Source organism: Dendroctonus ponderosae, unplaced genomic scaffold (genome assembly GCF_020466585.1).
Source record: "Dendroctonus ponderosae isolate FM_Combo_2020 unplaced genomic scaffold, Dpon_F_20191213v2 Dpon_F_20191213_9, whole genome shotgun sequence".
NCBI classification, from domain to species: Eukaryota; Metazoa; Arthropoda; class Insecta; order Coleoptera; family Curculionidae; genus Dendroctonus; species Dendroctonus ponderosae.
Window position 1 is genome coordinate 9,059,329 of NW_026019116.1, and position 12,475 is coordinate 9,071,803.

Consider the following 12,475-nt stretch of genomic DNA (forward strand, 5'->3'; position numbering starts at 1 on the left):
GCAGCTGAAGCTGGTCATTTTTGTAATTCTAATAGTCATCGCGCAATCAATCGCTCGTAACATATTAACTTATGCAAATCGACATCAATAAACATATCAGACGAGGAGAGTAAATTGAAAGAAAAACCCGAATGATCTGTGCGTCGTATAAAGGAGACATTAGCCAGATTTGTGAGATTTTCACGATTTATGGGATTGTGTTAATAGGCGCACGATTGCCGGTCCCAATAAATTATAACAAATTGGCTGTAAATCAATTAAAGATAATTATCACAATGCAAGGCTGCAGCTCACAAAGCGGCAATTAAAGCTTCGCTTTGGGTCATTGGAAGATTGTCAAGCTAATTTGTGTGTCCATTGGTTTCAGGTGGCGAACGCCAACCAGAAACGGGCGCGAACGCGCATTACCGACGAACAGCTGAAAATCCTGCGGGCCCACTTCGACATCAACAACTCGCCCTCAGAGGACCAGATCCATGAAATGGCGAATCGCAGTGGGCTGCCGCCCAAGGTCATCAAACACTGGTTCAGAAACACGCTCTTCAAGGAGCGCCAACGAAACAAAGACAGCCCCTACAACTTCAACAATCCACCCTCGACCACGCTCAATTTGGAGGAGTACGAGAAGACCGGCGAGGCCAAAGTGGTGCAACTGAACAGCTCGTCGAGCAGCGGTGCCGACGAGGCAAACAAGAGCAAGGAGTCGCCAGTCGCGCCAACGATGGCCCAAGTTGCAGAGGTCAAAACGGAAATCAAAGAGGAACCGCTCGAAGAGCCCAAGTTCGAGATGCAAAAGCCCAGCGAGGTGATGGAGGAGAGGATGCAGAACTACTTCGGGCTTCCGACCAACTTCCAGCCGCCTCAAAGTCCCGCCACTTCAGTGGCTTCCACCGAGAGTCTCAATGTGTCCTCGCAGCCCGCTACCCCAAACAACATCACCCTCACCTCAATTATCGCCTCGCAGTTGAGCGACACTCTCACCAGCAGCACTTCGACACTCAACTTGGCCCCGCACGGGTTGGGCAGCAGCAACATGCTGCCGCCCCCAAAGGTCAACCAGCAAACGTTCTCCAATCCAGGCCTGCAGGGGATGCTGCCGCTCACATCCAGCAGATGTCTGAGCCCCAGCCGCGACTACAGCAACTCGGGCAGTCAAGGCTCGGGCGGCTCAACAGGAAAAAGGGCGAATCGCACCCGGTTCACCGACTACCAAATCAAGGTTTTGCAGGAGTTCTTCGAGAACAACGCCTACCCCAAGGACGACGACTTGGAGTATCTGTCCAAGCTGCTGCAGCTCAGTCCCCGCGTGATCGTCGTGTGGTTTCAGAACGCTCGCCAGAAGGCCCGCAAAGTCTACGAAAACCAACCGGCCGTCGAAACGTCGCCTGGCATAGATGAGAGCGGCGCCAATCGGTTCCAGAGAACACCCGGATTGAACTACCAGTGCAAAAAGTGCATGTTAGTGTTCCAACGGTACTACGAGCTGATCAGGCATCAGAAGACGCACTGCTTTAAAGAGGAGGACGCGAAGCGGAGCGCCCAGGCTCAGGCGGCTGCCGCACAGATGGCAGCCTCCTTCAGCTCAGAAGACTCGAACTCGAGCACGGCCGTGGAGCAGAACCAGGCAGCGCAAGGCCAGCCGCAGAACTTGATGAGCAATCAGAGCCCGGGGCCCAGCAGCCCACTCAACTCCAGCCAGGGCAACTTTGCGAGCTCGTCTCCCACGCCGTCTGAGCCCAAGGAGGGCAGCTTCCAATGCGGAACCTGCAACCAGGTGTTTCCGCGCTTCGAGCAGTTCAAAGAGCACGAGCTGGTCCACTTCATGAACCCAAACTTGTTTCCCATCTATGCGCCCGACAGCCCCTTTGGCATCTTGCAGCAGCAGGCGCATCTGCAGCAGCAGATGAACGCCAGCATGGGCGAGGCCAAGCAGGCGCCGCCCAACTTCCCCAACCCCTTGATCGACATGCTGAACAACGTCACTGGACAGCGCAGGAAGTTCGACGAAATCGCGGACGGCGAAAGCGACACCTCAGATCAGCCGAAAGACAAGCGGCTCAGAACCACCATTTTGCCCGACCAGCTGGAATACCTATACAAAAAGTACCAGTGCGAGAGCAACCCGTCCAGGAAGATGCTGGAGAACATCGCCAGAGACGTGGGGCTGAAGAAGCGGGTGGTTCAGGTGTGGTTCCAAAACACTCGGGCCCGCGAACGGAAGGGCCAGTTCCGCGCCCACTCCCAAGTGATCAACAAGCGATGCCCGATTTGCCACGCCCTGTTCAAGGTGAAGAGCGCCTTCGAGTCCCATCTGACCAGCAAACATCCGGAACATTGCGCCCGGGGGGAAATCAACATTGACGCCCTGCCCGATGAGGAGATCAGTTTGGAGAGCGCCCCCAGCCTGTCGGGGGGCAGCGACACCAAGTTCCAGCCGCAGCAGCCGCCGGCGCACCCCAATCTGGCTCCTGCAGGACATTCGGCGCGGAACAAGCCCAGCGCCACCAACTTCGGGCCCTCGTTTTTCGAGGACAAGATGAACCGCTTCTTCAACGAGATCCAAATGCACACGGCCGGCACCAACGGCGAAAAAACCGAGATGAAATCGGAAAAGGCGGAAAGTCGTGAAGCTCCCCTGGATCTGTCCAAACCGGTGGACCTGTCCAGGCCAATGAAAGTGTCCATGGAGCAGGGCGGGTTGTGCGACCCCGGGCCCTTGACTGACCTGAGCGAGCGGTCGCTGTGCGACGAAAGGAGCGACTCCATGTCGGAGACCACTGAGTACATTGATGACGAAAGCAACCCCACTTCGCCCGCCAGCAGCACGCAAAGTCTCAGCCAGCGGCAGATGAGCTCCTGCGGAGGCTCGCAGGGCGGCAACAAGCGCTACCGCACTCAAATGAGCTCAGTGCAAGTGAAGATCATGAAAACTCTGTTCGTCGACTACAAAACGCCGACGATGGCGGAGTGCGAGGGCTTGGGGCGCGAAATCGGCCTGCCGAAGCGCGTGGTGCAGGTTTGGTTCCAAAACGCGCGTGCCAAAGAGAAGAAGGGCAAACTCGCCTTGCACAAGGTTCTCGGACAACCGGACGGCGACAATCCCACCGTGCCCGACGACTGCAGGTTCTGCAGCTTCAAGTACTCGCACAAGTACTCGATTCAGGATCACATCTTCACCAAGACTCACATTGCGAACGTTCGCATGTACTATGAGGCGCAGGCGGCGCAGGCCGGCAAAGACTCGCAGGACGGCAACGAGTTTCAAGTGCCTCAACTGCCCAGCTGCTCGGGCAGCAGCAACACCGACCCGAACAACCCCCAAGGTGCCGGCCAGCAGAACAACAACACCCATCATGCGGACTATTTGCAGCAGGCCGCCAAACAGCAGGAAGACAGTGCAGCTGAGAGCCTGTTCCAACCGTTCTACGCCAGCAACTTTGGCGTGCAGAACCAGTACGTGCACCACGCGATGTTTGGAGCCAACGGTAAGTTTGTTGTTGTGGTACTTTCAGCAATTGCGGTTTCACTGGTTTACTGGCTAAGCGCCCAAGTCGACGGACAAATTTTACCTACAAATCAAATACGGAACCTTTCTTGGAACGGGGCCTTTCATACTGAAATTCCTCTTGTTTTGTCCAAAACGTCCAAACAAAGCAGCTGTTTACATTATGTTGATACTGATTGATAATCCCGCGCAGGTAGGCGAAACCCGAAGCGGACACTGTGTATTCTAGATCTTACCTTCCACCTGGTCTAACTTAGCTAACTTGCGAACAATTGACAGCCCGTTTGGGGCTGTAGGGTAGTTTTTCATCATTAATTCCCTTTGTGTCGTTGCTGCGAATGTTGACGAACTTTTATAAAAATCTTCGTTTATTTCACGCTTGAAACGATCGAAAAATTCGGTCTTGTTGTCAAAAATCAATCATCAATCGGTTTTCCGGTCTTTTTGAGACTTTTGTCTCTCTCGATACAATGGCAGTGATCTTCCATTCGAAGACACTCTTTTGGTTTAAGCCAATAACAATGAAGGGGCTGATGGATTTTTCCAAATTTATTTAATTACCTTTGGTGTGTCCTTACCTGGGGCTCAAAGCTCAGTCTATTGTCCAAAGCATTTGTCACCGCCACAGTTTTCCCGTTATTTCAAAAATGCTAGGCAATATTACGGTTTGATTGACCAGCACGGTGGAGAATCTTCTACATAAAAACAATTTAGACTCAAACCGGTTGCAAACTCGCGCAGTTTTTCCTCGATCTCAAGCCTTTAACAAAACCGCTTGTCTTGATCTCAACCGAACATTTTTCGCCAAAAACACGCGATCCAAAGATTCTTGGCATCAAATGAAGGAAAACGTTTTTCGCACTTTGAGACCATCGTGCAAAAGAATTTCTTCCCGATGTTTCCAAAGCACCAGTGGCTTGCATCCTCAGGCAAAATCAAATGCTTCAGTCGGACTTCCATTGACTTACACCCAAGTTTTTCACAACATTTCAGTTGGTAGCGACTTCAAACGCTGAAAATGGTTGGAGATTCATTAATGCCTGTGAAACACATCTGAGGATGCAAGCTGTTCGTGCTTGCGATGATACGTCAAGAAGAAATTATTTCGCGCAACGTCCAAAAAAATTTCACAAACTGTTTTAATGAAAACTCTGTTGCGCTGTGACAAATTCTGCACTTTTCTCATGCATCTCTACTACTTAAAACCGGAATTGGGTCGAAAATGTGCACATTTACACTTATCTTCAATAGCTTTTTCTAATGCTCTGTATGCGGACCATGAGTCGTACGTTGTACAGTTGTACAGGGAATTGCCTTGAAGATGACCCACAATAACCTCGAAACGCTAGGCCGTTTCTCAATAGTCGCAGCTGTTTACAATTTTTCGCTACTTTTTAGCAGAATCTAATGCAACAACTGCTTAGATTTGCGAACAAACTAACTTTTCCATTGCAACCTCGATTGTCTATGGGGGTTCAAACTCGTCATTAGCACATGCGGTCCCTTTCAGGACTAAAATCAAAAGACACAAAAGCCTCTATTAGTTTAACCTTCGTAAACTTGATCACTTTTAGTTAAGTTGAAAAGCCTTTGAGGCGAAGATTCGCCAGTTAAAATTGGGATTTTGCCACTACCTGAACATGCTTTATTGGCTCAAAACAGTGGCTTGAATGCGTAGACAATGGGGGTTTCATTCGCGCAGATTCTCTAGATGTGTTCACAGAAATCGAATGGTTCAAAATGTTTCAAGCTTGCGACGATCTGCGCGAAGTTTCCAAGCTTCTGCACATTTTTTTAATATTCAATTTGATACGAGGGCGTGTCGTCAATATCGGCCAATTATCGATTCAACAGTGACGCCGGACAGGAGAGAAAAGAATGACCAATACGAAATGCAATTTTAATAAGGCAGGACATGCATATGAGCGAAGCCCATTGTGTTTTATGTTAATTGCAAAAATGTTATTTATTGCCTCGGCCGATCGGCAGTAAAGTACACTGCCAATAATAAAGGACGCCACCCATAACTAATATTTCGCACGGGGGGTTTGGGTTTTTCAGTTTTATTGCGATAAATTGCGTTTTTTTGTGGTTGAACCACCACTCATGGAACCGTAGGAAAGCTTCTCGTGTAAATTAGCTTTCTCAGTAAAATTATTGATTGAATTCGCAACAAATTGATACATTTAATAAACTAAAAGATTTGCGATTGACTGTTTCGAAAATGCACGGAAGTTTGCGGCTAAAATTCAACCAAAAGTGTCTTTTGCATTCAGGTCTATCTTGTTTAAACTTTTACACGGGCGATTATCATAAAAATCTCAAAAATTAGGTATCTATAGGAAACCTTCCATGGGCAATCACATGTTGCATCTGCTCCTGATATACCTACAGGGTGTTTCATTTAAATTAAGCCGTGCTATTACCGTTCAGCACGTTTGCACACATTTTTTTTCCATGTATGGGGGGCTGGTCTATTTTTCATTCGCAAAGGTGGAAGTTGACTTCGAAATTCGTCATTTTTACAAAACACCGAATGTTTGCTAATGAGGTCTCCTGAAATGAAACTGGTGAGTTTTTTGACCCAAACGTTTCTCTAGCACGCAAGACTTGAAGCTTCAGACTTCAGTTCTTCAAGTTTTCGGTCACAAGAAGCGTCAAGGAGGAACATTTACAGTTATCGAAAATCAATCTGTTATCGATTATGCCCTTAATTCCGACAAATTGACTACGGAGTCCCCACTGTTCAGAGCCAGCAAGGTTTTACTGGTACCGGAACCAAACTCGGCGCATTGTTCTATCTTCCAGCCTTAAAGGCTAAGAACAAATGGTGATTTATAGGTAAAATTCCGGCATGGGGTAATTTCAGGGACGCCCGACAATAGCTAGAAAATCGCCGGAAGCGATCTCTTCTCGAAATTGCACCATAAGGAGACCCGATGACCCAATTTTTGTTTAAACACTAATCGGAAAAGCGAAATCTCGATGCACTCAAGTTTAATTGTTTCTGCAACTTTGAGACGCGGTTGTTCAAAACAGGGAGAATCTCCCCTCAACCAGGCCCAAACCTTGCATGTAGCGGTGGCATCAGTCGGAAAAACTGCTTAAAATTCCGGGCATTTTTTTCGTGAAATTTCCCCTGCCTGATCCAATCTGAAAAAAGTAGCAGAGCCGTTATGCCTCCCCCGCACAGCCCGGCCATCCAATGAATAATAAACGAATCGGGCGCCCTCCACTTCCAGGGGGATAGTTAATTATGACGTTTCGGAATGATAAATTACCTGAGTGCGATAAGAACGTGTATAGAAGAAGCATTTTCTCGGGAGAAAAATGAAATCGGCGAGAAAAGCCAGTGGCGGACAACAGCGGACAACAAACAGTCTGGCCGGTTGAAGAAAGATGGACGCGAACCGGTCGCGGTGCGGCTCCAATTCAATAAATCGGCTTTAATAGATCCAAACTACCCGAGCCTTTGAGAAAACACAAATCAAGAAAACAATAAAACGAACAGAAAAATCACAGAGAACGGGCGCGCTTCGACAAGGAGCACTCGCGAGGTGCGGGCGAGCGCGAGAGAGAGGGCACGTGCGAAAAGGGGCGTGGCATTCGCAGATTCATTCTACTTTTGCAATAAAACCAACAAGCATCGGGTTCCTATAGCTACCGCATTACGCCGTGCCATTGGCCGACGATCGTCGATTATAAAAGTTGTACTCTTTAGCGGTGCAATGTTTTTGCCACCGGGTTTCCGATGTAGTCACTTTTTGCCTTCGCTTCGTCGAGGGAATTTCATTTTAAACTTTCCTGCTGCTTCGCCATTTTTAAGTCTCTATTAGAGCGGCCCCAAGTGCTCGCCGTTACCCCAACCAGACCTATTTTTCGGGCTTATTAAATGCAAACTGAACACTAATCGGGCGTCGACTGTTTTGTTTTGTGGAGCTTGAGGGTGTTTCAATCAGTTTTTCTCGGGAAAAATTAACAACGTTATGATCCACCGGGGTCTTTTAAAAGATACTCAAACTGTCCTGGGTATTCACATATAGAAATGATTTTCATGGGAATGTCTTCCTGACGTTTCGTCCACAACTGCGKTGGACATTATCAAAGGCGATGAGGCAGTGGGCGAAGTGATCTCCCGTGCTTTCCGACTAAGACGGAACTGTCTTACGTCACGAACGTCAAACTGCCTCATCGCCTTTGATAATGTCCATCGCAGTTGTGGGCGAAACGTTAGGAAGAAACTCCCATGAAAATCATTTCTATATGTGATTTGAACGGCCGTGAAAGCCTTCATAGTTTGTCTTGGGTATTGTTATACATAACAGCAAACCAACGAATTTTTCATGAAACAATATCATTAAGGCACGATTATGACACTCGGGGAATTGAGGCAAACAATCCGACGACATCGATAAGAAACCGCCAATTTCCAACGCATAATTTTCCAATCTTTTCTTCGCGATATGCCGCTGCTTAATAAACCGCCCGAAACCCACAAAGCAATCGAAACGTCCTATTTATCCGGAAAACGGCCAATTTCCGCCCTTATATCCACGTAGAAATGAGAAATATGAATTAATATTTCATCTCCCCATTGTATTTCCCATATTATGAATTGGTAATGTGGCGAAGTCCTATGCTGGTCCGTTGTTGCCACTTTCGTTGTTTTCGGGGGCTTCCGTCAATTATTGATGAACCACAACGTTTTCTTGAATGCGCCCGGTATGTTCGCCATTGGCGTAGGCCAGACAGTTTTACCTACACGGTTGCTCATTAGTTCGCCCCTTCATTTTTATCTGCAGGGACTCCACTGGTGAATAGCTCTTCCATAGGCTCTAAAAACTACTCGAAAATCCAAGACAAAGTCAACAACAGCCGGCTGGAGAGTAGAGTTAGAGTTTTACTGGCAAAACCAATCTGCTGATTTTTGTTCTCTCGGAGGAAAAATCTTCCTGAAAAGCCACGTTTGAAACAATTGGGAAGCAAGAAGTTAATGAACTCTTGAGAGGAAAAAGTGGCAAAGGTGGACAAAAATGATTAATTGAAATTATAACGTGGAAGAAAACCCATTGAGCAAGGAATGTCTTCTCAATGTGGCAAATACAGTCAAAAATGAAAGAAGCAAAGCCTTGATAATGAAGAAGCCTCTGCGATTTACAAAAACGTCAACTTTTTTAGTGCAATATGGTCCAAAAATGCTTAAATCGTTCGCAAAAAAACCCTTATAAAAATCATAAAGCAAACGTATCTAACACACGCTTATGAGGAGGAAAATTACCAAAAACTACTGCGTTTCCAACACGAAGTCGAAGAAGATTAGCGAAAATCGAACTAAATCTTCTTGGTAATCGACGTTTGTGCTCAACAATAAATTCGACTAAAAAATCGGGAAAAAAAGAAGACAGTGATTTATTCTTAATTTTAAAATTATTGTTAAAAAAAACCAATTCGGATTGTTGCAAATCGGTTGGGATTTTGGGAGCGCCTCAAAAACGTTTAAATTGTTCGTATAAGCCTAAATAAGGAATCGGAAATACGTGACCAAGACAAAGCGCAGCGATGGATTCAGCAGCTCAAAACACATGAAAAAATATATAATTAAAACAAAATTGAATGTCTATGCTTACTACTGGACAATTTTTCCAAACTGATTTTTGAGAATTTTTTGACGACCCATAAAAATTCACATTTGACGCACTAATGACCAACCCTTTAAAGAACCGACTCAATATCTACACAGTGAAGCAAATGCAAACTTTTGCGTTTGCACTCCGAGAACTAGTTCATTACTTTAACCACTTTGTAGTGGATAAATTAATATAATCACCCTGTATAATATAGTGTGGACGCACGCGTATGTGCCGTGGATAGTGTTTGGTAGTTAATACGCAGAAGTAGTGGCGCATCTAAACCCCATAGTAAGTGGACAAAGGCAATCTTTATTTACGTTTTGTTTTGTCCATTTTTTTCCAATGTTTGTTTGTTTTGTTTTTCAATAGTCAGTTTTTGTATTTTTATTTGGTTTTTGAATTTTTTTTTCGTTTGCTTTGCAGGCTAAACAAGTCGAGTCGGATCAGACCTAGAGTTAACTGGGTTGCTGCGGATAATCGTTGCTCAGACTCAGAAGGATAAATGGAAAAAATGTAATTAGGACTTGATAGTTGAGAGATGCGGATAATAAGTAATCGAATATCTCACATTGTCCATCCATGTCCAGAGTGAGTGCAATGATGTATGATGAGTGTGCTCAGGAGCGAGACATGAAAACTCGAGATACCTCGCAGTGCATTTGTACCGATTTGCATGATTTTAATCAATCAATGAGTCAATAACGCACTGGCATACAGGGTGTGCCCGCTGACATTGCTTTTATCGAATGGAAAAATTTGGGTACTCGAATGTATGTTTTCTAATTAGGGTAGGTACGTGGGACACCCTGTATAACTGGTGCAATTCAACAAGCTGAAAGTGCAAAAGTATGTATTTAGTTAACTTTCTCGTTTGAATCTCAAATATTGTACGCGAATTGTGATATTCGACCTAAGGTGGATTCCTGTAAATAGATCTAGATAGGAAAAAATACTTTGTACGATAATTCTGAATATATCATAGATAGTAATAAGTTCCTAGTAGTTGTTTAAGACAGTTTGCCTGGCCATTATATTATTATTATTATTATTTCTAATTATGTATAATTTTTATTATTAGAATTATCATTTCGAATTGTTTTTAAGTTAATTTATGTACGCGTTTTGGCTGACTGGACTTGTGTATAGTGATTGACGACTTTATTTTCTTGTAATAAATCATTATTTGCGAAGTATTTTTTCGTTTTTTTTTTTTAGTTTGAAAAGCTTTTTTTGTGCAAACAGAAATTTGACGGAAAACTGTTAATGTTGCTGCCTAATTAAACGGTTATTTTTACAATTCTTTTCAATTGTTTAACGTATTAACTGAAGTGTTTTCTGAAAAAAAATCCCGCATCGGGGATTTATTCATTTTTTTCTGCTTGAAACTTAGTCAGTTGCCCAGTTGTTTTTTGCTGTTCGTTTTAAGGCCACCGTTTGCAATAATTATCGACAATTAATGGAGTTTCGGCTTATGCAAAACGAACGAAAACGCTATAATTACAACGTTACCAAGCTAACAAATCTCAAGGTTCCGGTGAACAATTAAATAATTATACAAAAGCCTTTTAAAATAATTCGCAGTGGATAATGACCAGTCGACATATGCTTTGTTGCGATTGTTTTTGCTGGAAATGGACGCAAACGTAAATTGAACGCGCGATGGAAGTTGGAAAAAGTTGCTCAGCGAACAACGCTGGTGATGCCAGCCGCTGGTGCTGGCGAAACGTTCCATAGACACTATTTTGCTCGATTTGCCCAGATCGAATACGAACGACACTAGATGTCTTTTTTACGTTGCCAAGCCCGAAATTCCACAGTAACAGTGAAAATATCCGTTTTGTTGGTCAATAATGGTGCTAAATGGGCAGATTTCGAGCTTCCTGGTATTCAAATATCGAGTGAACAAAGTAGTGTGGCTTCCCACATGTATGCGTTATGTCATAATCTGTAATTAGGACCGGCGTATTAATTAGTTTCTAAACAGTTTTAATGAGTTGGGCGCTGAAGTGGCAGCCTTTGTTTGTGGACGATCGGTTGGTGTTTGCCGGAGTGATTTGGCTCGAGGAAACATTGTTGAATGGGTAATTTAATGTGGCATGCAAACAAGTTGGGAAATGGTCAAATAAATATGATGCTGACTATGAACTGACCGAAATGAACCGATGTGGACGATTTCGATTTTAGAATCCGCTTCAATAATGTAAATCTCATTTCGTTGGATGCGGTGGTTCGTGCCGACCATACTGGAACACGTTATTAATGTTAATCTTCAAAGTTTTGCGGTATCCACGGCTAAGCCAAACAAAAGACTGGAAATTACCCAAAAACGAAACAAACGATAATCTCCATTCAATCATGGCCCCGCTTGATGTTCGACTGTCATCCATCAACTGGTAAATTTATGGGCCATCAAGAATTCTGTATTCGCAGGTCCTCCGAGCCGTATTATAATCGGGGGAACTGGTCGAAGACAAGCCATACATTTCGGATAAAATGCTAAATATCTGGTCATTTAGAAGAAGAAGAGAAGGTTTTTTTAATGGCGCAAAAAGCCTCCGAACGTCTGCTTCGGCTAGTTCAAGAATCGCCACCCTTTCGAGCTGAGGCGTGAAAGACGACGTCCCTCGAAGCCCATAAAGCATTCTGCCGACATACTTCATGTCGCTAACAAGCTGGAAATGCGTCAAATATGATGGGACAAGTCATATAACTGGTCATAATTTTGTTATGGTATTTGTGATGGCCCAGTTCGGAATTCTTCGCGTGCCCAAAACGATCTTTATGGCTTTGCCGGTCACTTTTTCGATCGCTGTTTCAACCCGATTAATTGCCGCGAATCCCAATCGAACGGCACTGCTTCATGTCGGACTTTCAAACTGGCTCGCATAATCAAGCAATAGTAATAACCATAAAAAAATAAACAAAGTCGTGTTATTATTAATATGCGGCTCGTACTGCCAAAAACAGTCCCACGGCTCTCTTCGTGTGGGTACTCGCGATGAGAACCAATGATAAGCCCCGAATCATATAACCGAAAGCACATACAAATTTTAGCAATTAGCTTTGTATAATTTTACTTAGCGGGGACGCGCTGTGCCTATAAATTAGCTTCTATTAAGTTTGAAGGAAAATTTGGTCAATGTCGCCGAACAGCACTGAGTGAAAGCGTTACAACGTGGCAAACTACGCAAAATAAACTTTTCGCATCATCCGACCCAGCAAAGGTTACTGATGCAAAAGGATTTCAGAAGTGTTATTTTCCAGCCGGTTTTTAATTCGCGCTGCGTGCTCTTCTGAAGCTCGTTTCTGAAGCTGATCAGTGATTTGCTTTACTGCGAGC

The 12,475-nt window shown here is 44.9% G+C and overlaps 1 protein-coding gene across 1 annotated transcript in view; it reads left to right on the top strand.

Annotated features, from left to right (window-relative positions):
* The window catches only part of LOC109542246 (zinc finger homeobox protein 3), a gene marked incomplete at its 5' end in the record, with an annotated part of 51,838 nt that overhangs the window by 17,040 nt on the left and 22,323 nt on the right, over positions 1-12,475 (top strand). The window contains 1 exon segment of the mRNA XM_048669682.1: positions 368-3,485. Within this exon segment, the coding sequence (XP_048525639.1) occupies positions 368-3,485 (3,118 nt within the window).